The sequence below is a fragment of the Leishmania donovani genome, chromosome 35 (assembly GCF_000227135.1).
Source record: "Leishmania donovani BPK282A1 complete genome, chromosome 35".
Classification (NCBI taxonomy): Eukaryota; Euglenozoa; class Kinetoplastea; order Trypanosomatida; family Trypanosomatidae; genus Leishmania; species Leishmania donovani.
Window position 1 is genome coordinate 1,531,341 of NC_018262.1, and position 27,422 is coordinate 1,558,762.

General features: G+C 54.0%; 12 protein-coding genes and 1 pseudogene across 12 annotated transcripts, besides 1 other annotated feature; 1 reads left to right on the forward strand and 12 right to left on the reverse strand.

Moving 5' to 3' along the window:
* Window positions 1-1,274: 1,274 nt before the first annotated feature.
* On the reverse strand, window positions 1,275-1,694 carry LDBPK_353840 (60S ribosomal protein L23, putative; the record flags this gene model as incomplete). The annotated part of the gene is made up of 1 exon (XM_003864915.1): window positions 1,275-1,694. The coding sequence occupies one exon, from the start codon at window positions 1,692-1,694 to the stop codon at window positions 1,275-1,277; it is 420 nt and encodes a 139-aa protein (XP_003864963.1).
* Window positions 1,695-2,360: 666 nt separating this feature from the next.
* LDBPK_353850 (hypothetical protein, conserved) lies at window positions 2,361-2,804 on the reverse strand (the record flags this gene model as incomplete). Its single annotated transcript, XM_003864916.1, has 1 exon — window positions 2,361-2,804. One exon carries the CDS (start codon window positions 2,802-2,804, stop codon window positions 2,361-2,363), a length of 444 nt encoding a protein of 147 aa, XP_003864964.1.
* A 749-nt stretch (window positions 2,805-3,553) lies between these two features.
* Window positions 3,554-4,516, reverse strand: LDBPK_353860 (hypothetical protein, conserved; the record flags this gene model as incomplete). The annotated part of the gene is made up of 1 exon (XM_003864917.1): window positions 3,554-4,516. The coding sequence occupies one exon, from the start codon at window positions 4,514-4,516 to the stop codon at window positions 3,554-3,556; it is 963 nt and encodes a 320-aa protein (XP_003864965.1).
* Window positions 4,517-5,786: 1,270 nt separating this feature from the next.
* LDBPK_353870 (hypothetical protein, conserved) lies at window positions 5,787-6,737 on the reverse strand (the record flags this gene model as incomplete). The annotated part of the gene is made up of 1 exon (XM_003864918.1): window positions 5,787-6,737. One exon carries the CDS (start codon window positions 6,735-6,737, stop codon window positions 5,787-5,789), a length of 951 nt encoding a protein of 316 aa, XP_003864966.1.
* Window positions 6,738-8,014: 1,277 nt separating this feature from the next.
* On the reverse strand, window positions 8,015-8,779 carry LDBPK_353880 (proteasome beta 2 subunit, putative; the record flags this gene model as incomplete). The annotated part of the gene is made up of 1 exon (XM_003864919.1): window positions 8,015-8,779. The coding sequence occupies one exon, from the start codon at window positions 8,777-8,779 to the stop codon at window positions 8,015-8,017; it is 765 nt and encodes a 254-aa protein (XP_003864967.1).
* Window positions 8,780-9,924: 1,145 nt separating this feature from the next.
* On the reverse strand, window positions 9,925-10,863 carry LDBPK_353890 (30S Ribosomal protein S17-like protein; the record flags this gene model as incomplete). Its single annotated transcript, XM_003864920.1, has 1 exon — window positions 9,925-10,863. The coding sequence occupies one exon, from the start codon at window positions 10,861-10,863 to the stop codon at window positions 9,925-9,927; it is 939 nt and encodes a 312-aa protein (XP_003864968.1).
* A 2,003-nt stretch (window positions 10,864-12,866) lies between these two features.
* Window positions 12,867-14,579, reverse strand: LDBPK_353900 (T-complex protein 1, eta subunit, putative; the record flags this gene model as incomplete). Its single annotated transcript, XM_003864921.1, has 1 exon — window positions 12,867-14,579. One exon carries the CDS (start codon window positions 14,577-14,579, stop codon window positions 12,867-12,869), a length of 1,713 nt encoding a protein of 570 aa, XP_003864969.1.
* Window positions 14,580-15,715: 1,136 nt separating this feature from the next.
* LDBPK_353910 (nucleoside diphosphate kinase, putative) lies at window positions 15,716-16,729 on the reverse strand (the record flags this gene model as incomplete). Its single annotated transcript, XM_003864922.1, has 1 exon — window positions 15,716-16,729. One exon carries the CDS (start codon window positions 16,727-16,729, stop codon window positions 15,716-15,718), a length of 1,014 nt encoding a protein of 337 aa, XP_003864970.1.
* Window positions 16,730-17,544: 815 nt separating this feature from the next.
* LDBPK_353920 (hypothetical protein, conserved) lies at window positions 17,545-18,879 on the reverse strand (the record flags this gene model as incomplete). Its single annotated transcript, XM_003864923.1, has 1 exon — window positions 17,545-18,879. The coding sequence occupies one exon, from the start codon at window positions 18,877-18,879 to the stop codon at window positions 17,545-17,547; it is 1,335 nt and encodes a 444-aa protein (XP_003864971.1).
* Window positions 18,880-19,377: 498 nt separating this feature from the next.
* Window positions 19,378-19,797, reverse strand: LDBPK_353930 (calmodulin-like protein; the record flags this gene model as incomplete). Its single annotated transcript, XM_003864924.1, has 1 exon — window positions 19,378-19,797. The coding sequence occupies one exon, from the start codon at window positions 19,795-19,797 to the stop codon at window positions 19,378-19,380; it is 420 nt and encodes a 139-aa protein (XP_003864972.1).
* Window positions 19,798-20,330: 533 nt separating this feature from the next.
* Window positions 20,331-21,356, reverse strand: LDBPK_353940 (hypothetical protein, conserved; the record flags this gene model as incomplete). The annotated part of the gene is made up of 1 exon (XM_003864925.1): window positions 20,331-21,356. One exon carries the CDS (start codon window positions 21,354-21,356, stop codon window positions 20,331-20,333), a length of 1,026 nt encoding a protein of 341 aa, XP_003864973.1.
* Window positions 21,357-22,510: 1,154 nt separating this feature from the next.
* On the reverse strand, window positions 22,511-22,543 carry LDBPK_353950 (annotated as a pseudogene).
* Window positions 22,511-22,543: a sequence feature.
* Window positions 22,544-24,132: 1,589 nt separating this feature from the next.
* On the forward strand, window positions 24,133-26,547 carry LDBPK_353960 (hypothetical protein, conserved; the record flags this gene model as incomplete). The annotated part of the gene is made up of 1 exon (XM_003864926.1): window positions 24,133-26,547. The coding sequence occupies one exon, from the start codon at window positions 24,133-24,135 to the stop codon at window positions 26,545-26,547; it is 2,415 nt and encodes an 804-aa protein (XP_003864974.1).
* Between the last annotated feature and the right edge of the window lie 875 nt (window positions 26,548-27,422).

Consider the following 27,422-nt stretch of genomic DNA (forward strand, 5'->3'; position numbering starts at 1 on the left):
TTCGCCTTTGGGGTTCACGATCACGCCAGCGTTGTCCTCGAAGTAAATCACCGTACCGTCCTTGCGGCGCCAGCTCTTGCGCTGACGGATGATCACAGCGTTCAGCACCTTCTTGCGCAGCTCCGGCTTGCCCTTCTTCACAGAGCACATCACCATATCGCCTAGGGCAGCAGACGGCAGACGGTTAAGACGGCCGTGGTAGCCCTTCACGGAAATGACGTACAGGTTCTTGGCGCCGGTGTTGTCCGCGCAGTTCACCACCGCGCCGACGGGCAGTGCGACGGAAACGCGGAAGCGGCAGCCCTTGACGTTGGCCTGATCCTTACCCATGATTGCAACACTTTATGGAGTGCGCACGCATAAAGTATAATAGGGAGGGAAACACGAGCAAAGGGGTGCGAGTGAGCGAGTGTGGGGTTGGGGGGTAGGAGAAATCGAAAGGGAGGGGTTTGGTTACGGTGAAGTGGTCAACGAGGCACGGATGAGTGAGATGAAGAGTAAAAGGGAAGAAAGTTACACAAGAGACTGGCGGGGCATGAGAAACGGCATTTCCTGACCTCTTCGAGGAGCTTGGAGGTGGATGGGTATGCTGCTCCTCGCGCGGTAAGTCGACCATGAAGCCTATCATCATGAGGAGCGCCACACAGACCAACTCCTCACCTCCTCATTGCGAAAAGAAAAAAAACGGTGTCTGTCCACTCCGCCTTCCTCTCATCACTGGCGAGCGAGGTGCCACACTCCTCCAGTGGAAGATAAAGGCACAGGGCGGGAGGCCATTGAAGGAAGCAAGCACGGCTCGACGTCGCGCGCTGAGCATGGTGCACAGCAGCCCACGAAAGATGTGTACCAGAGGTCGAGAAACACTTCGCAAAAAGGGAAGCGATCTCAATACGTGTACGCACGTCGCGAGCCCGTTCTTCTGCGCTCCTTCTTTGATTTTTCTTTTCGTTGCAGACGATGAGAAATGAAAAAACAAGAATTAAAACGAGCAAAGATAAGACCACAACGAAGAAAGTCGAGGAAGGCCCATCATCGCCGACGTCTGCTTTTGGCCTCTGCCCGTGCCTTGGCACCCCTGCTTATCTTGCCGCCTCAGCCCCCTACCCCGTCCCTGCAACACACACACACATAAAGGCAGCGACATAATAGACAAGTATGTCGCGTGAAACGGAAATGGAGACGAGTAGCGACAGAGAAAGAGAAGCCGGTTCAGTCGTTTAACGAGCCAACCAAGGGAAAGCGAGAGGGCCGTGGTCGCTGCGACAGGCAGTTCATTAGACGATTGCGGGGGCGTGCGTGGAGATCTTGGGCCACAGGTCCGCAGACTCCTTCGCCACCGGGCCGGCAATGCCGGAACCCTTCATTTCGCCTTTGGGGTTCACGATCACGCCAGCGTTGTCCTCGAAGTAAATCACCGTACCGTCCTTGCGGCGCCAGCTCTTGCGCTGACGGATGATCACAGCGTTCAGCACCTTCTTGCGCAGCTCCGGCTTGCCCTTCTTCACAGAGCACATCACCATATCGCCTAGGGCAGCAGACGGCAGACGGTTAAGACGGCCGTGGTAGCCCTTCACGGAAATGACGTACAGGTTCTTGGCGCCGGTGTTGTCCGCGCAGTTCACCACCGCGCCGACGGGCAGTGCGACGGAAACGCGGAAGCGGCAGCCCTTGACGTTGGCCTGATCCTTACCCATGATCGACGATCTAACCTTGTGTGTTTGAGCGCGCGCGGATAGGGTGGATCGCCAAAGAATGAACGTGACGGATGAGGGAAAGAAAGGAATGGTAGAAAGGGGAGGTGAGAGGGGAACACCGAGAAAAGGGGCACGATTCGGATGGACATGGTGAAATCGAAAGCAGCGTACGTGTAAAAGACCATGGAGTATGCGACTTCGTCTGCGTGGCTAGCCGGTAGCTGCGCCGCAGCAGAGAAGACAGCCGTTTATGGGCCCTCGCTGGCTCATCATGGATTTTTCTTTGGGGAGGGGGGAGCCTTCGTAAATACGTTCAATCCGCCATGCTCTCAAATCCGTGTGTAAACGCGACAAGGCAAGCTCAAACGCAATGCGTCTGCGAAGACGGCGACGCGCACGTACATGGCCGCGCATCAGAAGAAAAAAAGATGGTTGACCTGACAGAAAAAAGCGCACAGACAGACGGAACACGCTCACGAGTCCACACGCACACCAGGAAAAGAATATCCCGCGACTGTACAGCGAGCCCTCTACCGCGCTCACGAAAACGCGAAAAGAACAGCAAGCACCCCTCGACTTCGGGTTGCGTCGATAGCAGAACAAAGAGAGCGCCGTCGCCGTGACTGTGCGACGCACGGCTGACATCACCTGCCCGCTGCCACCGACTCATAGTTGACGCCGCGATTGACGATCAATGTTGATGGCAGCAAACTCGCGTATCTCTCGCTCTGATGGCATATCCATGCCGGTGAAGCGCCACTTGCGGTCATTTGCTTTCCACTCGATTGAGCGCCGCTCATCCTCAAAGGCTGGGTTCAACGCCTTCACAGTGTCGTGACGGAAGACGCCATGGTCAGCGAGCCACAGGTGTAGCGACGTAAAGACGTGCTCCTGCGGGTTGTCACGCGTTTCCAGGAGCGTTCCCATGACAACCACGGGCACCAGAATAACGGGGAAGTAACGCAGCCAGCGGTACGTGGCGTAGCTCGTCATGCCAACACGAGAGCGACGCTCCTCGAACGGCATGGGAAATACGCGGTTGATCGTCTCTAGCACCCGCGAGTGCCGCGTCATCTCCGCCTTTGCGCGCTTCACCCATAATTGGGACATTTCCAGAGGCTCTATCGGGTTGTGTGAAGGCATAAAGCAGCAGTCGAGCAAGAGCGCACGGCGGGGCGCTGGTGCAAGAGAGAGAAAGGGCGTTTGCCTCCGCTGTGCCCGATAAGGCAAACCTGGGAGATGCAAGAATAGGGAGGTGGAAGACGGGGCACGTGTGCAAAGTAGACGCAAAGGAAGGCCGTCCAGGAAGGAAGACAATGAAGGCCCACTCCACTGACGCGATGTAAAATCGCGTAGCAGTGGCGGAGACGGAAACATGGCATGCTCATACATTTCCTCGATGCATCGCACATACGCACAAGCACAAACACGTGGACGAAAAGGTGAACAGCCACCATACCAGCCAGAGCTTGCAGGTGAGCTTTGCCTTGAGTGCACATGGGAAAGGCGAGCGAGGGAAACGGCAGGAGCAGCAACCGCAGCTGTCATCGCTGCAGAAGTACTATGGCGTTCCTCCTCCCCTCTCTTTTGCTCCGCCCGTGGAGTGAGACAGTTTCAGAGGCATGATACGTGTCTACAGAGCAGAGTCAACGAGGAGCAATACGCGAAAACACACACACACACACACAGACACAGTGGACGGGGAAGTAAAAAAAAAAAAAACGGCAGCGAGAGCACAGAAGCAGAAGCGGACGAAAAGGAAAAGGAAGCTATCAGGGCCCAAGAAGGCGAACGGCACGGAGAGTGGCGTGGACAGAGCAGGTGTGCTTTGGTGATTCGAAAGCGGGCAGCCTAGGACGCTAGCTCTCTTGCCGCTGGTTCAGCTCAAGGCGTTTGTTGGCCAGCTTTAGGGCCGAAATGTCCTTGACGCAGCGCATGTTGCGCGCGACCACCTCTGACACCCGCTGCGTCAAAAGACGATTCTCGATGCGCAGAACGGCCACAAGTCGCTTTAGCCGGGTCCTACTCTTTCGGGTGTCGTCTGCGAACACGTGAGAACGGCTGGCGTAGACGGCACTAGTGTCGTCCCCTCTGCGCCTCTCTGCCCACCCTGCAGAGCTGTCTGGCGCAGGAGTAGAGCGCTTAGTGTCAGCGGCAGTGGTCGCTTTCATGGCAGTGTGAAGCAAACTCACCGTCTCCTCGAGCGCCGACGACCGCGCTCGCTCGAATTCCAGGGCCCCGTGCAGCTGCCTCATCTGCGCTTCCATCGAGGTCGCCGTAGACGGGGCAGTAGAGGCGGAGAGCGTCGCGCCATCGATGTTTCCGTTCGGCAGTGGTGTCACAATGCATTCCAAGCCCGACGTAGCGCCATCGACCGCGATTGCCTCCGCGGCACGCAGAGACTCCTCGTAGAGCTGATCGCAGAGCTCCTTGTAAAACTCTGCAGCCTCGCACGCCTCCTCAGACTGACGCAGTGACAGTTCCTTCTCGCGCTGCAGCCTTTGAACCTGGTTTCGCAGTTCCCTCACCTCTTCTTGCAGCACGTGCTTGGCTGCATCGTCCTTTGCCGCCGCGGCTAGCTCAGGATGCTCGGTGAACTTGATGAGGCTGCGCAGAGCAAACGCTTCCTGCTGAAAGGCGGCCACTCGCTGATGCGAGCTCGCGAGCTCCTGCTCCAGCCGCTCGCACGTGTCATGAAGATCTTTGACGCGGTGGTACAGAAATGGGAGTTGCCGTAGCTGCCTCTCTTGATCCCGTCGCAGTCGCTCGCGACTCTTGATACCCGCCATCTGCCGCTCGGCCGTCATCGTGGTTTCTGCCATCGCGTCTGCGTTGCTAGACTCACATGACGAGGCAGCTCGCCAGCTCGATTGAGACTGCGGCATCGCGCACTGTGCGATTTCGCATGCCCGCGCGGGCACCTATGTCGTTCACTCAACCAGGCCGGTGTCCCAGAACTCGTGTGTGGAGTGGCAACGTCCCGTACAAGTGTGTGCACGCGCAGAAGTGTGCAGCAGAGAGAGGAGAGAGGAAGTGATAGGATGAGCCCGCGGCACCAAACGGAGAAGAGGACGGCAGGCAAAGGAAAAGGAGCGCCACACCTGCCTCAGTGAATGCCACTGTTTCCTCAACGTTGAGATCTGCAGACAAGAAAAGGGCATGAGAGAGCGAGAGTGCGACGACATGAGATATGAGCAGTGCAGTGCGGGAAGCAAGCAAGATTACCCACACCCCACTCTCTCTTCAATCCGCCTACGCATGCGTTTACCCGCAAGCGCGCCTCGGTAGATGTGCAGACTAGCCGCAGTACACAAAAGTGGTGGGCTTGGCATGGCAAACCATCACCGAACGCGGTCATCTTTAAGCGTGACAGCCCCTCCCTTTCCCTCGGCATCAAGCTGCGCCGCCAGAGACATTCGCCTGCCTCGCTCCGTGGCTGTGGAGTAAGGAGTGGTGGTTCATCTATTCTCGGCTTTAGAATCGTCTTTCTTTTACAGCTTGTGTGCCGGAAGATCTGTAAAGACATATCAGCACCCCCTTTGCTACTCCCCGCCTCCTCCCCTCTGTCGCCCTGTCAGACTGCAGCACCTCTCCCACCCACTCAACGCGTCATGCAAGCACAGAATGGGGAAAAGTGGCGAGACCACAGAGGGAGAAACACGCGGAGTTGAATAGAGCCCAAGTGGAGGCGGGGCTCGAGGAGGGGTGGTCACAACACAAAGGGAAAAAAGTGGATCACAGGAGACGGAATATGACCAGCCCCGCCCCAGACAGCTCTGACAAGCATGAAGTGCAGCCACTGTTTTCAGCAATCCTCTCTGCGCACGTTGGTCCCTTGTTGAACCCCAACAGCGCATGATGGTCATCATCTTTTTCTCCTCCTCCTCCACACCACTCTTTCTCCCCCCCCCCTCGCGGCACACATGCTCTCTTGTCGCCATCAGTATGGGAGACGCGGAGCAAAGAAGGCATTTGCATTCCGCGCATTCAAGGCTCATGTCGTACACGCAGTATCAGCAGCAGCAGATGCGAGCAGCAACGCGTGCTCGAAGTGGGAAGCACCATGTCCACACGCACACACACATGCGCGTATCAGAAGGCGCAGTTTACTGCCGCGCCCTCTCCTCCGTTTGACTTGCTCCCACTGCCGAGCTCTCCGCTCCCCTCCGCCGAAACCTGAGACACATTTGGGTATCCAAACCACGCCTCGAAAGCGTCGTCGTCGAAGTTGAAGTACGCGTTCTTATTAACCGATATTACCTCACCCTCTTCGATGTCGCGGAATGCCTGCATTACAAAGTAACCTTTCTCCTGCTGCACCGCTGCCTTCTTGTGAAGCGAAAGCCACTGCAACATTTCCTCATCTGGATACCCAATCATGGCGTTCGGCTGTGGCGAGTGCAGCGCCAAGTCCATGACCGGCACCATACCCATCAGCTCCCCCTGCCCTCGCCGCGCATACGGGAATTGCCGGAAATAGGGGTGCCCCGAGCCGCCGACATCACTAGTCGACCAGAACGGAATCGCGTGACGGCGGAAGAGGCAGTAGACGTGGCGGAAAGCAGCGTCGAAGTCGCTCTCCTCCACTTTGCACTGCGCCACGAGCGGCGCCGCCCACTCCTTGTAGCCTTTCGTAGTCTGCGCCGCATCTGCCACTTTACCAATCGGCATCGCCGGGTCAAACGGCAGCACATCCAAATAAGTCTGCACGCCGCGCGGATGACCAGTGAGAAGCGCCTTGGTGAGAAACCCCAGAAACACGAAGGAGCCACGTGTCAGGTCCTCCCAGAACGGCACAGGCTCACCGTGTCGCTCGGCAGACACCTTCAAGGCAAAGCTTGGGTCATCGGCGATGCTCAGCAGGCTCTGCGTTGCCTCGACGGGGACGACGGCGACAAAGTCGAACTCCGGAATCCGCTCAGTGGCAACAAGGCCCAGCGGAGTGACGTGGACACGCTGGAAGAGGCGGCACCCTTTCATAACAGCCCATGTAACAAAGTCGAGCAACTTGGGGTTGCATCGGGCGATGCGTACGCCGCCCATCGCCAGCGCATGCACAAGGCAGAAGAAACCACTAAAATCAAGAGAAAAAGAAGAGCGAGTGCGATGGCGCCCAAGGGGGTACGCCTGTGTAGACGAATTTGTGTCGATAAGCAGTTCCACTACAAGTGTATAATAAAGTGCAAGCACACTGTCGAGAGTAGAGAGAGGTGCCGCACGTACCAGAATGCACAGCACCGACTGCAGAGAGTGAAACACCAGAAAAAGAAAAGGCGCCCAGTCAACGACACCAAAAGAGAGAAGAGGCCAAGAGCGACGGATAGAGGAGCGATGCCGTACCTGCGACGGGACGTGCCATGGGCAAATGGGTCGGCGCCGCGTCTTGCTGCGTCCAGACAGTAGCCTCTGTTCCATGCATGGAAGGGAAAAGAGCAGACACAATGAAGAGGAGAGCAAAAGAAAGGTGCAGAGCATCGAGCCACAAGCATCGAACGCAGCAACACGCATGACTGGGCGAGGGACACACGCTAAGCATCCCCTTACCGGATGGAACGCAAATGTAACGAGCCGTCTCTTCACACTGCCAGCGTAGAACGGCGAACGCACACAGAAGGAAACAACAAGCTCGCTTACTTTGATTGCCTCTCCCCATCCCCCCCCCCCGACTCTTTCTGCACTGATGAGCACGCCCCAACGCTATTGTGTCTTTTTTGGGGGGAGGGAGGGGGGGGGGTGCTGTCGTTGCTTTTCTTTTTTGTACTTGGAACTCCATCTCATGAAACAGTGACGCGAGAACAGAAGGCCGAAGCGCCGTGCAGCCCACCCACTCCACTTCAAGCCCCCTCCACACATCGGAGGGAGGATGCAGGCGCGAGAAAACGATGGTACAAATAAAAAAGCAAACTGCAACACACAAGCACATGGATATATTGGCCGATACACAAAGAGAGGGGCACCGGTATACCCGCACTCGAATGCTTACACACAGACCCACACATATGCATACACGACTGTGTGTACACGCAGACCCGTGGACGGAGGAGCGCATTGCGGCCTTGCCGTGAGAGGGCGAGGGAGAGAGCTTCCCTCATCGCAGTGCCGGAAACTCCAAGCTGGCCTACATCCGTCCCTTACATACACGCAGACATATCCAAAACCAACGCCCTCCGCATGCCGACGCCGACGCTGACGCTACAGGCGACTTCTCTCCCGGCCTGCTGTTTTCTCCCATCACGGCGTGCAACCACCGCAGACACCATTCCCACCTCCACATATATGGCCTGAATCGGTTCAATTTTCGTCCCTGGGTGTTCGCGGCATCAGACATCCACTATATCAACCAAGTGACGGATCTCCTCCTTGAGCACCGGCGTAGTACCAGGAGGGAGCATGACTTCCTGCCGCGGGTGCATGCGCTTGTTCGGCGTGTCGTAACCGATCATGAGTTCCGTCTTGTCCTTCGTGATGACGCACACGTCCACCTGGGTGCCGCTGTAGGGATCATTAAAGATGCCCTTGTGGATAGCCGACGTCACCAGCTCCTTGGCCTCCTCGCACGTCATGTTGTCTTTGTAGGCAACCTCCAACTGAGCCATGGCGGCAATGCTACCGCTGCCCATCGTCACGAAGGGCAGACGATCGGTGCTGCCGTGTGGCGCGATGGTGGCTAAGAACGGGCCCTCCACATCCACGCCACCGAGCACAAGCGCTGCGCTGACGTGACCCTGGTAGCGGTACAAGTGGCGCTTCAGCAACGTCAGTGCCTCGAGCACGCGGGACTGCTTGCCCGTCTCGAGCCGGTGCAGGGCCAGGTGCGAGGACACCATATTCGTCACGGCCTCTGTGTCCGCCGACGTGCCGGCACCGCAGCACATGATATTCGGAGCCATGTAGTGGATCTTGCGGCAGCACTTGTCCGCCACAATACTGCCCTCGGTGGCACGAGTGTCAGCTCCGAGCACGACGCCGTCCTTGTAAACGACACCGACGATAGTCGTACCGGTCTTCAGCGTTCGTGGCGCAGAGTAGCCCTCATTCTCCAGGCTGAGGTTACGCTGCACATTTTCAAAGTTGAACCCGGGCATAGTGCAAGCGAGATCCTTCCTTTTGTTTTTCTTTTCGCAGTGCTGGCAAGTGCGCGGCTAGCCGTCGGTATCTTTTGCTTTTCCTTTCTATGCTTGGAAGAGCGTGAGAGTAGAGGGAAGGAGGGAGGGCCACCGCAGAACCACCACGACCAAAGAGAGGAGCTCTGTATGCGGCTGCGTCACCTCAAGGACACAGAGAGACTGAGGGAGATATGAACGAGAGAGAGGGAGGGAGAGAGGTAGACACTCGAGTGCGTGAGAAAGAAGTGGAGTGTAGGTGACGAGGGGAAAGAGATGGGGTAGGTTGAGGTGTCTGGGAGTTCGAGATAGAATGGATACTGAGTAAGCAGTGCAGCAGCAGGCCGAGAGCGTGAGAACCATAAGGCACATCACGCGAAAGATGAAGTGTCAAACGACGTGATGCGTCAGGCGCAGGAGAGAGTAGGGGAGAGTTGTGAGCATGATGTGCAGACTCAGAGCCCAGCTGTTTTCGTCCAGGCCGAAACAAGCATGTAGGTAGCGGCGTGGTTGAAAGATGAACCCAGCGCAAGGCGTGCGATTCACGCGTAATGCGCACTCACCAAGGGCAGGCAGAGAAGCAGTTGTGCCCGTCGACAACCCTGCCGTGGTAAGCTTTTATCAAACATGGTGAAGAAGCTGATTCGAAACCGGTGCCTTGCTGCTGCTTTGTTGACTGACTAGCAAGAGAAACAGGAACAGGGCTGCCTCCCCCCGCCTCCCACTAGCACCGCCAGCACCCTCTTGTATGTCTATTCTTTCTCGTTTTTTTTTTCGCTCTGCTGAGATAGAAGGTAGAAACGTGATGCCGCCAACGACCCTGCACACATGCAGAGGTACACAGACACAAGGTCGTGCAGGTAGCACAATGTCGGCAGCGCAAACATATATATATATATAGTCGGGAGGAATCCCCATACGCTTATGTAGTTACTGTGAGCACCACGAAACAAAGACACAAGCGCGAGAGAGAGGTGGGCCGGGGCTATTCTCAGATTGTTCTACAGCTCCACTTACCCGCTTACCGACCCCCTCACATGTAGAAACCACCAACAACGCATTCACAAAGACCCGGACACCAAACCGGAGGAGGCGGGGCACCGTGCACAGTATATTCGCGACGCCGCCTAAGGCGACTTCTTCAAGTTTTTGAAGTCGTACTTGTCAGACGGCTGCAGGTTCATCCAGTAGTCGTCACCCTTCTTATGGCGGCTGTCCTCCTCCACTTCGCTGAACTCCTCGGCCACTGGTTGCCCGCCTCCAAGAAACGTGGGCTCCTCACCGGGCGGCAGCTCCGCTGTCACAGACGCGTTCGGGGCAATCATCTTGTTCGCCTCATCGAAGGAAGCAGAGTCCGTCAGCTTGGCGCGCGGTTGATCTGGTGTCGGCCCAGCAAACCTATAGGCATCCTGCACGTGCTCCTGAATCGCCGCTGCCAGCTTCTCCTTGGTGCCCTCTGTGTTAGTCAGGTTCAGCTTCACAACACGGCGCGACACTGGGTAACCGAACAGCGGCGGCGGCACTGCCTTGAGCCCGAGCTTCAGCCGCTCTCGTCCTTCAATGTTCGGCTCTAGGATGCTGAAGACATAGTAGTGCTTGTACTTGGAGATCTTTCGAGACTGCTTGATGTGTACCAGGTCACCCTCGACGCAAGCGAGATCCTCATCGTGAGCAAAGAAGCGACTCGTGCGCGACACGCGCTGGTTGAACTTCGGGTAGTAGACCATGTGATTCGCTGCCACCACAGCCGTCTTGAGCATGCTGGTGCCGACCACGTAGCCGATCTTGTCAGAGCCCTGGCGGGGCTGGTTGAAAATCATTGACGTCAAGTCGTACGGCCACGGCATGCGACGCGGTCGCTGTCCCTGCACACCAGTCATCGAGACAGCCCAATGATGTCGCGTGCGATTCGGAAAGGCATTGCGTTTGAACTTGCGGACGTAGACGCGGTGATTTGCGTTGTGTGTGTTCTTGGTGCGCGCGCCGCCGTACATCATCACGCACCGCTGACGGTGCTCCGTCTGGAAGTTCCACCACGGGAGTCGAAGAAGCGACTGACGAAGCATGCGAGTTTTGCGGGGCGAGTCAACATTCACGGATAAAAATCGAGCCAAGTACCTTTCGGCACGCGCTGCAACGTGGGCAGGAGGGAACGTCAAGGAGACTCAGTTCCAAGCGTCAAGATCCTTTTGTCCTTCCGATATGCGCCAGTAAAATGAAGAGGGGTGCTACCACGTCAACAAGGATACGCCGAGAGCCACAACACACTCGCAACACCTCCGCAGCAAGGCTAAAAAAGAAAAAGAACAGACATGCGCACACGCTCTTGCGCCGATCCGACACTGTGTGTGTGTGTGTGCGTGCGTGCGTTTGCCAGCGTGTGTGTGTATCTCTGTGGAAGCCCTTCCCCGCACAAAAAGAAGAGTTGCTCCAGACGCTCCTTTTTTAATGTGTGCGTGTGCTCAGACGTTTCTCGTTCACGGAAGCAATGGCAACGGCAACGGGAGACGCGCGTGTGCGTGCGTGCATTGGTTTGTGCAGGCAGTGCACGGAAGAAGCACGAGAAAAAGCGCAGACGGCAAACGCCGAGAAGACAAAGGTGGCAGCAAGTGGCAACGCACACACGCACAATTGAGTGTAACACCGTTTGTTGGGTACATCCACATGTCTTTTCCTTCCTACTCCTCACCTCGCGTCCCTCTTACAACCAAGGAGGGGTGCTAGCGCGATAGGGAGCATGAAACCGTGCCCCGGTGAGCATAAGTCCCTTGGATAGGTCGTAGGAGAGAGCGAGGGTGAGTGGGCGCAGGCAGCAGGAAGCTCCTGAGCCGGCGTGCCTCTTTTTTCCCACCGCAGTGGAGCGCATGAGGGGCGTATGTATGCGTGTAGGTGTGTGTAGAAACCTCACACAGAAGCGCTGCAGGCTCGAGACGTCGGGGTGAAGTCTTCGCGTTATCTGTGTCATCTATCGGGCTTTCGTCGTGTTTGCGCATGTGTCCTTTTTGTCTGTCTTCTTCCCGGCACGGAGGGGGAGTGTGGCTCGGTGTCAGCGTCGGCGCATTACTTACAAGAGCTATCCGTTGACTGTGGGTGTGTGGGCTGCCGAGGGGTGCGCGCGTTTTAAGACTAAAGGAACGGAAAAGAAAAAAAAAGAAAGAAGAGAAAAACAACGAGCGAGCAAACGGCAGTTACAGCTCAATACACTACGCCAACAAGGGAGATAACCTAAAGGAGAAGCTGCCCGTTCTATTCCTCGTGCACTCTGTATCACCCGTGCACACACATACGCACACCACTGCCTATGATGCTGTGTTCTCTCCATCAACGCCTTTCTGTGCGCCATCGTCTCGTCTTCTCCCTCTATGTGCTGGCTTCCGTGTTGAGAGGCGCCTTCTCTTCCTACGTGTCCCCACCCCTCGACTCTCCAGTTCTATTCGCCATGGCAGACAGCCCGATCTCGGAGAACGCGGGGAGAGGCGATGAGGTGCACCAAGCACAAGCATACGAAGCGGCCAAGAATTCACGAGAGAATCGTATGTACCCTTGTGTTTGTGAGAGAGGCGCCAAAGGAAGGGCCCGACGGCAATGCATTGGGGAGCGGGAGGGGAACTCTCTCTCTCTGACTGCATGTCATCATAGCGTACGCGGAAGGTACACCGGAAGTCTGTGGCAGAGAGAAGGACCGAGACAACAAACCACGAACACGGCGAGGGAACAGGAGAAAGCGGACCTTTTGTGGTGTTTCTGTTACCATGCCAAGCATCTCTCCGCTCGCCCTTGAGCTTTTCGTTCTGCCTCACGAGGCTCAACGGCATCGCTTGTTCTATTAGGCATTGAGCTTCCCCATGCAAAGAAATCGTACTCGTCAACAGAAGAAAACAACAAAGGAGGTCAAGCATGCAGCGCGTCCGTTCTGCGGCTGCTACACCGTGAAGGGGTGCAGCTACGCGTCGCGCTTCCCTGACCTTCGTCGCTTCCATCTCCTTGCACGCCCTCGTAGCACACGAGACACATCAAGCACCACGGCCGGCGGTGGTGGCATGAGGAGAGCAAGCAGGTGCATACGCGCCTACTTGCCACGACCGCCCTTCATGCGTGTGACGCCTGGGGCACCAGCAAACATGCCGCCCATGCCCGCCTTGCTCATGGCCATGTTGCCACCGCGACCGCCGCCGCCAACCGCCTGCTTCTTGGCAGCGTCCGATTCTGGGTTCGTCACGGTCTCATCGATCGAGAGAATCAGGCAAGCCGCCTCTGTGGCGCTCTGCAGCGCGTTCCGCTTCACCAGCGTAGGCTCCCACACAAAGTTAGCGAAAGTGTCGCACACACCACCGTTGAAGATGTCGACGCCATACCACTGGCTGTCCTTTTCAGAGGTCACATAGTGCTTCTGGCGCAGCTTGTTCACTGTGTCAGTGCTATCGTGGCCGGCGTTCTCAGCGAGCTGGCGCGGAATGATCTCCAGCGCGCGGGCGTATCCGGAGACCACCATCTGCTCCTTACCCTTGATCGTCCGCGAGTACTCGCGCAGTTTCTTGCTCAGTTCCATCTCGATGGCACCACCGCCACCGACGACAGAGCCGGTCTTGATTGCGCGCTTCACTATACAGATGGCGTCGTGCAAGGAGCGGTCAGCCTCTTCAATGAACTGCTGGGCACCGCCGCGCAGAATCACGGTGGATGTCTTCGAGCTCTTGCACCCGGTAAAGAAGTTGAAGCGCTCCGTACCGACCTGACGCTCCTCAAACGTGCCACATGTGCCGAGTACCCCAGCCGGGACATTGTTAAGCGTAGACTGCACCACACCGCCGGTAGCCATGCACATGCGCGTCATGTCGTCGTTTGCCACGCGGCCGGCACAGAAGATGTCTCGATCTGCAAAGTACTGCGTGGCTAAGTCGCCGATAGGCAGGCGAGAGAGCACCACATTGGCGCCCGTAGCCACACACTTGTCCAGCTTATCGAAGATGATCTTCCACTCTGCATCGACTATAGACTGGTACTGTTTCGGGTCCTTGAGGCGCACCTCTGCATTATCCTTTTCGGCCTTGAGCTCCAGCTCCACGTTCAGCAGCAGCACCTTCGGGTTGTCGAACTTCTTGCGCTGCTGCTCGAAACCAGCGTAGGAGAAAGTCTTTTTGAACGCAACACCGTCCACCAGCAGGCTGTCGCGCATGCTACCGCCGGCCACCTTCTTGATGCCAATGAGGTCAAGGTTCATGTCCTCATTTAGCGCCATCACAGCCTTCACCGCCATCTCGGCGAAGAAGCGCCGCTCTGTGTTGATCAGCTTCGAGTTGAGCGCGGTCTCGGCACAGCGAATCAAGTTCTCCTCGTTCGAGTTGCCCTCAGCCTTGAACGGGACGCAAAGCTCATCCAGCGCCTTTATCGCAATGCTGAGGGAGTTGCGGTAGGCTTTGACAATCACCTGCGGCGCAATGCCGTCCTCCACGCACTGCTTCGACTCCTTCAGCAGTTCGCCAGCGAGAACGACGACAGAGGTCGTACCATCGCCCACCTCGTTGTCTTGCGCACGCGCAATGTCCACGAGACTCTTTGCAGCTGGGTGCACAATTTCGAGCAGATTCATGATAGTGGCGCCGTCGTTACTGATCTGAACATCGCGTCCGTTGTGGATGAGCTTATCCATGCCGCATGGTCCGAGGGTAGATTTCACGGTGTCCACGATGCTGATGCAGGCATTGATGTTGCTGATGAGCTGCGGCTTACCCTGCGAGGTGTCCGTACCTTCGCGGAGAAGCACAAGCTGTGGCTGGATCATGGCGTGGTGGAGACGGCGCGAGAAGTGAGACTTGTAAAGAAGGAAGAAAAATCCGACAAGATGACGAGGGTGAGCTCAACAGTTCACGAGCCTGTGGCGTCGGCTCAACGAAGCCTCCAGAGAGAGAAGCACAAACCGGTGGTGCAAGGAGGGCGTTTCGAGGAAAAGGAAGAAGAGACAAAGGTGGAGTGGTAGAAAAGAGGTCGGGGAGGGAGGGGGATACAAGCCTGAGTAAACTTTCTTTTTTATAAAAGCGCTTTGTTCTGAGCAATTGCGAAGAGATGAAACCCGAATAAAAAATAGAAACTCCTGTTTCGTTTAGTGATCAGGCCACGACCAACACCACCACCCCACACGAAAGAATAAGCGCACGGCACAGGAGGAGAGGAGAGGGAGAAGAAGCCGTAGAGCATGAGCAAGTAGAGGTAGAGCAAGTTTCACGCGTACACAGAGAGGAGTGCAAGCGTGCACATGGGCAAGGAAAAGAAGAATGAATCAGGGAGGGGAAGACAACCAAATCTGCTAGGAAAGCTAGTCAGGGATATGTCCTGTGATCCCCCCTCTCCCCCATCACCGACCCCTGTGTGTGTGTGTGTGTGTGTGTGTGTGTGATTTTCGTGCAGTGGCTCCGGGGAATGCATCCGTTGCTCACTACCGTGGAAGCAGACGAGGCCGCACACCTTACACACCTATGCAGCACAGCTGCAGAAGTCACATCTTTGGTCGTTTCATTATTGCTTGGCGATAAGACACCTTTGTTCTTACATGGCAAGGGGGGAAAGGAATCAACACACACAGGAGAAAATGTGCCGGCTCTTGCGAAGCATTTGAAGAGGCAGTGCGAAAGGAGTAGGCCTCCGTCACCTACAGTAGCCTGCAATCAGCTTGCGCTTCGCGCGTCAGGCTATTTACATCCAAGAGCACCGAGGGAGGGGGGGGGGGAAACGAAACAGGAATGCCGTGCGCTGGACACGTCCTGGCTGTCGCCGGAGCACGTGCATCTCGAGAGGAGCAGAAAGAGGGTGGGATACAGAGACAAGGCATGATGAGTATTCCAGTGCGTAAACCCCTCTCGTGCCTTTGGCGTCCCGACACACAGCTCGCCCCCCTTCTCCAGTCATCTTGCGATAAGCAGATCACTGCTTGTTCTGCAGCAAAGAAAAGAAGAACTCTGATTCAAGGGGGCCATCCTCTTCCAGGTCGGTACAGTGGACAGCGTTCCGGATGCGGTCCACGCCGTACATGGACCGGAGCGTGTGAGGGAAAAGAACGTGGCACACTTCCGGGTCCTGCGGGCCACACACCGCCCGCAGCGCCGGCACGGCGTTCTCGGCGCAAACCTCAACGGCCCAGCACGGGCCGGACGACATCTGCTCCACCAGCTTCTTGTACTCCGGCAGAACTCCGTTGTAGACCTCTAAAAAGTCCTCGGCATCCGCCACTGTCAGCTGGTAAGAGCCAAGGGCACTAATGTAAAACCCCTCTTCGACCAAGCGATGAAGAATGGGACCCTGATGGCCGCTAGTGATCGCATGTGGCTTGATGACGCACACGGCGCAGTTCTTCAGCGCCGCTGTGGACTCGCCAGGTCCCATGACTGCCTCCTTCAGCTCCTGCACAGCACTCTCGCTCGAAATCTGTGTCACGGCGGCGGAAAAAGAAGCCGCCACCGAGGCCACCTTTTCACGGGCTCCGGCGCCGCTCGCAAGCACAACTAGGCACCGCTGCGCCTTTGATGCAACTCGGGCAGCGAGGCTCTTCGAAAGCTCTACTAAGCGGATGAACGTAATCCGCAGGCCTTGCGTTGTCAGGGCCTCAATTACGGAGCCCGCTGCCGCGCTATGGTGCTGCATGTCAACGGTAATCATGCACTCACCGGAGTTCGCTGTAAGCCGCTTGCGCGTTGCGTCGTCGCCATAGTCGATAATGCGAAGGGGACGGGAAAAGACGTTGATCGTCGCCCCCACGTAAAGCTCGTTCGGGCTCAGTGACGGATAGGCGCAGCGCTTCAAAAACAAGCGCTTCGTCTTGAGGTTGTACATCTCTATCGTTTTGTCGTCTGTAAAGTAGCAAAACTGGTATGTGCGAGAGAGGCTCGCTTGTGGATCGAAGTACTCCACCACAAACGTGTCCCTTTGTTCGCCCACCATTTTTCTTCGTGCGTGTGTGTGTGCGTGTGTGGCTGTGAAGGCTGTGCGGCGTCTTGTGCCGAAGGTGCAAGAAATAGTGCGAGGTGTTGACGCTGCTCCGCGATGTCGTGTGCACGTCCTCACGCACCTGGAAGTGACGGAAACAACTTAGACTTTCTGGAGGGTGGTTACAAGAAGGAATAGGAAACGAGAACATGGTTGGTAAAGAGAGAAGCTGCGTCGGAGAGCACAAGACACAGTGCACGAGGATGGCGCAAAATGAACCGGCGAGTGGGAGGAGAAACACGTCTCCTGTGGATCAGCCTAAGCAAAACGCCGGCACCGCCGACATCTTTTCCCATGCTCAACTGTTTCCAGCGTTGTCGCCGCACACACACACGCACAATTTCCACTTCCTGGGCACTGAACAGTTCAACTGCAGAGGGTTGCAGGGCGCATCAGCAAGCGAGGAAAACGGGCCAGAAAGTAAAAAGATTCTGGTGTGTTGAACAGGAAGACGTGGGCCACTAAGTGACAAGACAAAGAAAGTGGAAGGACACTTCAGACACTTAAGCGAAAAAAAGGCAAGGTTAGGAGTAAAGAGATATTTGCGCAAACCGTGAAGGCGATGCTGCATTAGGAGGTCACGCCAAAGAATCATTCTTTTTTTGTTTAGCGAATAAACCCCGTCACCTATGCATACACATGATCACATGAGTAAGCTGTTGAGCCCCCAGACAGCGAGCAACGTGACAGGCCGCGAACTGTGAAAGCAAGCCAAAATTCGATCACGTAGGGGAGCGTAATGTGTGCCAGTGTCGGGCTCCACGGATTGGCTACTCCACGTAGCCGTAGGTCTTGCGCTTCGCCAGCGGCTTCACGTTGTCGCCGTGAATGCGCGACATCTCTTTCACTGCCTCGCGCTTCTCGGCCTTCTTGATACGGCGTGAAGTGCGCAGAATTGCCTTGGGTGCATTGCGCTGGTTGCTAATTCGCTTCACCTCGACGAAGTTGGAGTACTTACTCTTCAAAGAGCGCATATAGTTGAACTTGTGCTTCTCTGGGCCGCGTAGTGGACGAATCGGCTTGCTGGCGTCGGACTTCCACACACGCAGCACCGCATCTTCGCTCCCGCTGTAAATGTAGCTGTTATCGGGAGACCACTTCACCGCGTACACGCCGGCCATCCGCTTCGTGTGGAACATCTCAATCGAGTCAGACTTGGATGTCTGGTGCAGGTCCCAAATGCGCAACGAGGCGTCTTGCGATCCGGCGGCAAACATGGTGCCAGTCGGACTAAAGTCGACACATGTGACAGGACGGATGTGACCCTGGAACGCATTGCGCGGACGTCCAGGCACGCGTATGTCGAATAAGTAGCAGTTGCGGTCGTCGCTTCCCGTCACGAACACGTTCGGGTCCATCGGGTTCCACGAAAGTGATGTTGAACACATCTCCATCACAATCTTGCTGTGGGCGGACTGACTGCGAACGTCGTACAGGAAGACACCGCGATCTGCCATGCAGCATGCGACTAAATTGGTCTCAATCTTGTTAAACTGGCAGGAAGACACCGTGTCGTCCCCCCAAGAAAACCGCTGGAGGGGCTGCGTGCGATTGACATCCCAGATGTTCACCACGTCCGACGACGTGGCGAACCACGACTTGTGGAAATGGTGATCGATGGAGGAGAAGGGAAACTCACCGAGAAACTCTGCCACCGGCTCAATACTCTCTTCACCAGGGTCGAAGTCCAAATCCCACATCTTCACTGTTTTGTCACGCGAAGCGCTAAAGCAAGCGACGCCATCTGGCGAGATGGCCACGCCGTCGACAGAGTGTCGATGTGCGTTGATGACCGCACGCTGCTTCCGCGTCATCGCATCCCATACTATTAGCCCGCCGTCAACAGAGCCCGTGGCTACGGTGGACAAGCTTGCAATATCAGTAGCGATCGACTGAATGGTATCCTGGTGGCCCGAGAGCGCAGCCACAAAAGGCTTTGCAAACATACGGTCCATTTTGGCAGCAACCACCGCCCGTGTGAACTCTACCTGTTTTGCCATGGGATTAAACTTCGGATCATAATTTCGATTCACCTTGGGCACCTCCGTCGCGCGATCTTTTGTCCACTCCAACTCGGAGCGGCTGATTGTCTTGATCTTGACCATTCTCCACCAAAAAGCGCAAGCTTCAGTAAACACGTGGTATCAGCGAAGGCATACAAACAAAGAAGAAATGAAGAGCACTAAAGACGAACTGAGACCACTGTGCAGACACATTGGGACTTGAGCAAAAGAGCTGCAGAACCAAAATAGAAAGAAAAAACGAAGGCCAGGGAATCGAACAAAATAAAGGTAAGTAAATCGCTAGAGAAGAAGCTCATGGCTGCGCCAGGCAGTCTAAGGGTTTTGCCGGTTCGCGAACGTAGACTTCGAGTTGAGTGGAAAGACATACTCGCACATGAGCGCGCTGTGCAGCTGTATATAGGCTTCCTTGTTCTCGAAGGACATCCACACCTAACCTGCCCCTAGCACTCATGTAATCCTTTTTGTTTGTTTTGCTTTTTTGGAAGGGGTTGATGGAACCACTAGTGAACATAAACAGAAACAAAGCTGAGAGAGAAACGCATTCGTATGGTGCATCCTGCGATAAAGATGAAGTGTTGATTAGTGAGCATCCTCTGCACTCCCGTGTTCCGTAAACGGGGCAAGCATCTTGTCTACAAACTTTTCGTAGTGGATAACACCGTTATCCTCAAATCCTTGAATTAGCTCGCGAAACTCTTCCTCGTGGTACTTCTCTCCCATAGTGGTCATGATATGCCGGAACTCGGCCACCGAGACTGTCCCGTCCAAGTCTTTGTCGAAGACACGAAACGCCTCTTTCACTGCCTCTGCCGTGTCCATCTTGTCGTCATGTTTTTCCACAAGAGCCTCGTAGCCTGCCATGTCCACATCAGTCGCTGTCACCATTATTTCCTTGATCTTCTCCTCACTTGGATTGAGCCCTGCTGCCCTCAGTGCTGTTGGAACTGAAGCCTTTGGAATCTTGCCATCACGCTGCAGCAGCTCAAACGCCTCTTTCATCAAGGTTGAACGCGACATTGTCAAAAAGAAGTTGCGAGAGAAATCCTGAAAGGAAAAAGTCTTGCAAACGAGAAACGCAAGTGGAGAAACGTACCGTGGTCACTTGCATTTCAAGTAGTGTACCAACGCCACAGAGCGAGGAAAAGGGATAAGAAGCTGTGAGCACCTTCCGCGAAAGAGAATGGGAACTGTGTGCCAGCATGCCAAAACATATAATATGGATGCATAACGAAGAACAACATCCGGGAAATGTTGTAGTTGGGCAGCGCCTTCGGGGATGAAGAGCAAGAGACACGGTAATTATCACGTACGCGCCTTTCGTCCTACTTGAGCAATCGAATCTACATACCTGAGCAAAGACGTTCTCTTTTGGCTCTGTGTCTCTCGGCACTATTCTGTTTGCTCTGTGTTTTGCTGTGACTGTAACGACGAGTTTTTTATTACCATTAAATCAGAAGAAACATCATGTTCGCTCGCACTGCCACCAGGGAAACAGACAAAAAAGAAAGAGGCGGGGTTAAGCGACTGATCCGCTAAACCAACTCAACATCTCCAACAAGGATCATACCGAAACAAAACCAAAACCACCAAAACCTACGAAAACTATCAGCAACCTTTTCAACTCCCTCAAAATGCGAGTGGGCCTTCAGCCAGTTGTACTCGGCAAAATTGGCGGGAACCTGAATCTCCTTCTTTTCCATGTCCAGATAGTAAGGACGACCTGGTGGTATCACTCTGATTTCCTGCCCCTTTAAAAACCAGCGGTACAGAAACGCGGACTTAAGCATGCCTGAGAGGAATTGCTCCAATTCGTCAGGGTTGACGAAGTCAGGGCTCGTTTTCCGTTTGGGGTCATCCCAAAAACTCGTCTCATACGAGTTGAATTTCAGCGTGGCCCCCACTCGAACGCGCACCTTTTCAATGTCGGCCGCCTGCCGAGCTTGCTGGGCCTCCATCATCAGTTGTACGGCTTGCAGACGAGGCGCTACAGTCGACAAAAATGTTAAAATCTCTTGCGCTGAAGCCGTATCTAAAATCTTGACGGCACCCGAGGTCCAGTCCACGTGAAAAGCACTACGGCGCTCCGATGCTTCGCGAACAGGGTACAAGTCCACGGTTTTTGGTTCCCGTTCCTGTAGCAGCCAATTCGTGAGAGTGCCAGTCGCAATCGTTTTCTCTGCGAGCGGGATGTTCACGAGATCGGTGTTGCAAGGGTCTTTCACGACGTGAATAGACAAGAAAGAGAATGCTGTGGTGCGCTTGAACATGGAGTCGTTATCCAAGATCCGCTTGGAAAAGCTCGTGTAATCGGCCTCTTCATCCCACGTGACACGCTTCCATTTCATCCGCTTTATCAGCTCCTCTGATTCGTAAAACTGCTCTAAGGCACGGGAGGCGTTCTCCTGCTTTGCTGGCTCAGAGGTCTGAGTCCCTTTCTCACTTTTCGAGGTTCTTGTCGAGCGAAAAAAATCAATTAAATCTTTCGTGTATGCGACAAATCCCTTTTCCATCTTGTAGCGCTCCTTTTGCATCGCGCGCACGAGGTTCTTCTGCTGCATGAGCCATTCTAGAATATCAGGCTGAAAGGCCAGCCTCCTTCTCAAGGACATGGCTCTTCCCTAGTCTCGTGGAGCTCCCCACAAGCCAGATGGTAATGTCTCAACTGAGTAGTCAACCTTGAATGAGCGAGAAAAAACCAAGGAGCCGATTGTGTCAATTGTGGCAAAAGAGCACCAAATTCGCAAAAAAAAAATTGGAAAAGGAAGCAGAGGAAAATCGACGTGGAGTGACACACCGAACATTAGATCTGGTCTTTGCCATCGAGGCTAGAGTTAAACGTTGTCTTAACGCAATTGTACCTGTAGCGGAACTATCTACGTAGCGACTTTTTTTCTCAAAGACTTCGTAATGACCTATTTTTGGACGAAAGCATCAGAAAACTCTCAGGTGCCTGTTTTCTTGGCGTCAGCTCTACCCACGTTGATGCTGAAAGTGCAGCATTCTTGCAAAGTAGAAAGCGACTGGAGAGAATAATAGCAAAGGCTGTCGTTAGACGGCAAGGAAAAGAGAAAATGAAGGCTTATAAGGACTCCTCCACTTGTTCCATGCTTTTCGAAAAAGCATTCATACAAAGCGGCATTATCCCGCCCTCACACGTATGTGTTTCACATGCTAATCTTGATCACCAGCATTTCACAAAAAAACCGCGAAGAAGCGCCTAGTCACCCGACCACGCCGGAGACGTGATCAGGCTTCCATCTTTGACCATCTCGGTGGGAAGAACCTCTTTGTACTTGCCTCCAGCGATTATCATTCCCGGCGATACTGCAGGGTAGCACGTTAAGGTGCGCGACTCTGTCACGCCTCCGGCGACGAAAACCTAGATTCCGTGACAAGTGGCCGCAACGGGAAGATTATGGTTGAAGAAGTGGCGAGTGAACTGAAAAACTTTCTGGCTTAGACGAATGTACTTTGGCGTGCGTTCACCGGTAATGTACAGGCCTTGGTACTCTACTACATTCACTTCGTCAAATGGGTTCCTAATGATGAAGTTATGGCCACGCACCTCCATATATGTCTGGCAGCCCGTGAAGTCGTGAAAGGCGGTCGCGATACCGTCACCCTTCTTGTTCCAGGACACATGACATGTACAATTACTCCCAGCTGCTCGAGGACTTAAAAAGGAACCACGACCTCGTCGTCCTCTACGAAGTCACCCGCCGGCAGGAGAACCTTTTTTTGTCATTTCGCTTTTTCAAAGGACAGAAGCGCTGCTTAGAAAAGAGTACGTAGGGATAAAGAAGCTGCGCTGAGTCAGCGCAGGGGTCCAACATATAAAGGCGGCTGGAGGTCAGGAAAAAAAAATGCGTTGACTGCTTTCATTCAGAAAAGCTGCGGTATACACAGCGGACAAACGAAGAAGCTGGCCACATCAAATTGCATTGCATTCGCTCCAGGCCGTGGCGATGGTGGCTGAACGAACCGAATCCTTTCAGACTCGTTTTTCGGGTAGAAAACAATGGAGGCTGTAGTAGTGCCCATGCTTCGAAGGGAAAAAGATACAAGTCGACACCTCTGTTGCGTTATTCTCCTTCGCATTGCACAAGATTCCGGCGCACGAAAAAAAAAAGACATGGAGATACGAAAATCTGGTGCTTGATGTACCATTCTTCGGCATTTGCTCATGCTTACAGTATTAAATATATTCGACCCCTCTCTTCAAATAAATTCAAGGGGAAAATATCACACACCGTTTCTTGGCGGCAGCGGTGCGCGCGGGGGTGGTGATCAGCTAGTAGTCTACGCTCTCCTCCGCCCCCCCTCCCGAGCTGTCGTGGCGGGTTCCGCAACATTGGGCACAATTACTGCACGCAGCGCCAACTGCAATACCAGGCTTGCGAGCCAAGGAGTGGAATATCCCGCATGAAGCATCATGGACAGCGCTGTTCGCAGAAGGTTACAACTACTGGTTGCACTGAATCCGTGTGAGTAAGCCGCCTCCGACGCGCTAACTTACTTCGATAAAACACCGCGAAACTCAGAAACTGTTCTAAAAGGAAGCTGGCCAAAGAAACACAGTGACACAAGAATTTTTTTTCGCCGTGTGTTCATTCTGTCATACAACAGTGGCTCAGCTTCATTGTATCCCCGGCCCGTCACAGGCTTCATCGCGTCGTGGGAAGCAGCCGATAGATACGCGGTGCAGCAATGCACTCAGTCCTGCGAGCACGGCCCCTGCCTCACACTCTCCCCGCCCCCGCATTTCAGGTCTCCTCGCAGCTTCTCCCATCATCGCCAGATACCACATGTTAAATCGCTCGGCATGGCTTAGGCTCCCCAACACCAGTGGACAGTGCGAGGGCCGGGCGAGATAAGCTTCGGTTCCGCTAAGACTCTACGTAATCATACGGATGGTGCGGACGGGCTCACTGTCGCATGTGATTTCAATGCAATGCCATCCAGGACACGGCCGCAGACATCAGTGGCGGCAAATCGCCCTCACTTCCCCTAGGTCGCAGGCATCACCCTCTGTCACCACTAGAAGTGATTTTGTATTGGCAAGGGTAGAGGTTCCCTGACTTTTCCAGAGAGTGGGTACTGCCTCCTGACGCTGCGATATGTCCCTCTTCATCCTGCCCGTCGTGCGGTATGCAATAATGGGACTTGTCTTGTGCTCTCAAGCCGCCGGATCAGCTCAAACAATTATCCTCCACCTTCTCGCTTTCATCTTCTGTTTCCCTTTTTCCCTCTTGCCCACTGATCTTTGTGAAGTGCTCAAAGCAAAAAAAAAAAAGCAGTCGCCGATGAAACGGTGCCGTTTCGAATCATGCAAAGATGATGGATTTTAGAGATGTTGCTGCTGAAGAGCAAATCAGGGGTTTTGTGGAGTACTTTGACAAGGTAAATTACCCGCTACAACCGTTCAGTACCGAAACAAAGGCCTTCTTTGGAAGATTCTTTGGAGGCAATGGCTTCGTAACGTTCTGCGATCTGCTTTTTGGTTCCTATTGCGAGAAGTACCTCGCAGAGGATGAGGAGATGTGCTGGATGGATTACGCGAATCTTGAGCCGACCAAGAGCTTAGCGGTGACGCTTCTGAGCCTGATTCATCCGAGCTCTACTTTCATATCCACGTTGGAGGCGCTTTCGACCCCATCGGCTACATTCGGTGCCCGTCTGAAGAAGGGGTGGAAAAACTCAACCGCTGCGCGGTCTTCCTCATTTTACTTGCTTGACTTGCCCCTCGTAGCCTTGCACCCACAGTTTTTCAAACTAATGGGTGAGCCCGCGGATTCGAATCTGTACGCACTGCCTCGCTCTCGCTGCCATCCCATCTTGCTTGTACCATTTTGGGACCCGCCGGTAGTCACGCGAAAAGAGTCCAGCCAGCAGCAAGTAATGACGTCACTGCCATGCCTGCCGATGGGCTATTTTCTGTTCCGTCTTCTACTGTTCGGCATGAAAAGGGTTCAGCGAAACAGCGCTGACTTTCTTGCGTGGCGAAAAAAAACAAATATCGTTGCCTGGATGTGGAGAGCAAAGGATGGATTGTATTCTGCATTCTACAAGACGATCCCTGTCGACATGCCCTTCTACGCGCAGCTACTGCAATCATATATTCAGATATACGTTTCGGCAACTCTTTCCCGTCACCTTAGCAGCAAAAGAAGCATTGCAGACATAAATTGGACCACTAATGACGCTACTGCTTCAGTTTTGATTTTGGCGCCGGAGCTGCTGGCACATAGGGAGCTGCTGCAACCAGTTGGCGAAAACGATAGGTTTTCATGCAAAAATCCAGAGACTCTCGCGCAGATTCTTTTCGTGGTGCCGCTCTACACTCGCATGGTCTACGCAATGTCAGAAGAGAGCACTAGCTCTCCATTCATGGACTGCTCAGCAATCACTCCATCGGATTACTCAGTAAGCTCTTTATCCAAAGCACAGGCTGATATTGAGAACATTCGCAAAACGCTTTACAGGAATTGTCTGACGGTTCTGCGCGAGTGCCTTTTGTCTTTGGAACTAGAGCCATACTGTAAAAATTCTCACTTCACGTATTGCCTTGAGCTGTGGGCGGTGCTTATGAACCCTTTTGAGAAGCAGCAGCAGATGGCCCCGCCGCAATACGTAGCGCAACATTTCGAGTCCTTTGGCTTTCTCGCAGTTGATGTGTTGAACATGATCGTGAAAAGCTCTTTTGTTTACTCAATGACGGATGCTGGGGCAAAGGTCCTGAAAAAGTGTTTTCTACTGTTGAGTCAGGACCCCGTGGTAACCCTTCTTGCAGAAATCAACGCATCGCAGCCGCCATCGCATACAGTTGCTGAGATGCTAGCCCGTCATTTTGTTTTGGATTGGATAGGCAGTGATGGTGGTATTCAGCTGCCGAATCTACACGGCAACACGACTTGCAGCCTTGCTGCTCGAGCATATGTTTCCCTGGAACGATTAATCAACGACGACACGACGGAGGTGATGCGAAGCGAGTTGAAAGAGACACTTAGTTTGATGGAGTGCGTCTTTCCGCGAATCACACAGTTTTTGGATACGTGGCGAGCCTCAGAGACGGCCACACCTAAGAATTTCAAATCTGCTTCGGTGCCCACTATGACAGTTGTTCGACCGCTCACAGAGAGTGAGAAGCTACATTTTTTTAGAGGTGGCAAAGGAAATCAGAAAGTTTTTGCAAAAGGCTTGCGTCTACCGATTCGAAACGGACGCGTGCCTGGAAATCGTGACGCAGCGTTGAAAACGAGCCTGCGCAACGAAATACCGGCGCTGCTAGGTTTCTCCAGGTTCTTGGATGCTCTCATCGCAAAGAGTTTGGAAGAATACTACTCGAGCGTAATCCCTAAGTGCGATCATGGGCACAACTTGTGGCTTACTTACTCCAAGAATTACGCTTGCACGCACCACGCGTGCGAGCCAGCAATTTGGGAGTGCAGTATTTGTGAAAAAGTCTATGGCAGCTGTTGCAGAGGGCTTCCTTGTCGGGCGAACGGAGAGCGGCTTGTCACGTGCAGTGGAGCAAGCAGTGCAGCGCAGCAGTGCATCGTGTGTGGCCAAGTGGTTTCGGAAGACAGCAACATGTTTTGCCTGCAGCACGGAACCGGGGGCTATTTTTGTCCAGATTGCGCCTCTCGTCCTTTCAGTCCTCTGTCGATGCGCTGGATTGCGTCGTACCGAACTTGGGCTGTGGTGGTCGGACTCTTTTTTCTGTCCATTTTCATAAGCTTCCTAGCTTGAAGTTTTGCTGTCACCCCGATGTTTGTGTAAGGCGCTAAGAAGATCATACGAAGGCTTGTATTCTGCTTTTGAGAAAGGTGGCCGACTTTTTTGTGGTGCCAGCGGATGTGTCTAGTTTTGTGTCTTCCAAATGTGAGTTACCGTAATTTACCCAAATACACCAGTCAGCAGTTAGTGTTGTGAGTGGCACTTGGAGCCACCATTTTTTTCTTTTTCAGTTAAAGAAAAAAGTGAAACTCTGGAAAACAAAACAGAAAATGATATGCGAAGTCCGCAGACAAAGGCCAGCACCTTTACTTGCTACACCGGGGAAAGCTAGACAGTTTGATGTCAGTGCGCGAAGGAAAAAAAAAAAAAACACATGCTGATGGGCGGCTCTACAGCTTTAGAGGTTCGGAGCATATTGTGGGTCAGAAAATTCTTATCGAAATGATATTGTGCGCTTCTCGTGAGTGTCTTCACCTTTTTGTAAACCCTTGTTGCAATTCAATGATTACTTGTTGAGCGCTGCTTATCGTAAGCTATGCCTGCCTCACAGGACAATGAGCACATCAATTTCCAATGATGACTATTTCTTTGACTTTCTGAATGCTAATCTTCACCTCTCTGCGCCTCTTTATCTTTTTCATCATCGCATATTTTACGCATGCTTCACGACAAACAGCGTCGATAAACCTTTGTTTTGCAGTGGAGTTTCTTCCGGGCGAACAAAGAAATCAGGGCTAGCTGTTGTGAAAATTTCCATCTGTCACGTCGCTTTTTCCCAAAGGATAAGCTGCGGCAGCCGTTCTTTTTTCCCTTTACCTAGTCACCCTACCTTGTGCTTCTTGCTCTCCTCACCGTTGCCTTGCGGAGTCCCCACTAAGGAAAACAAT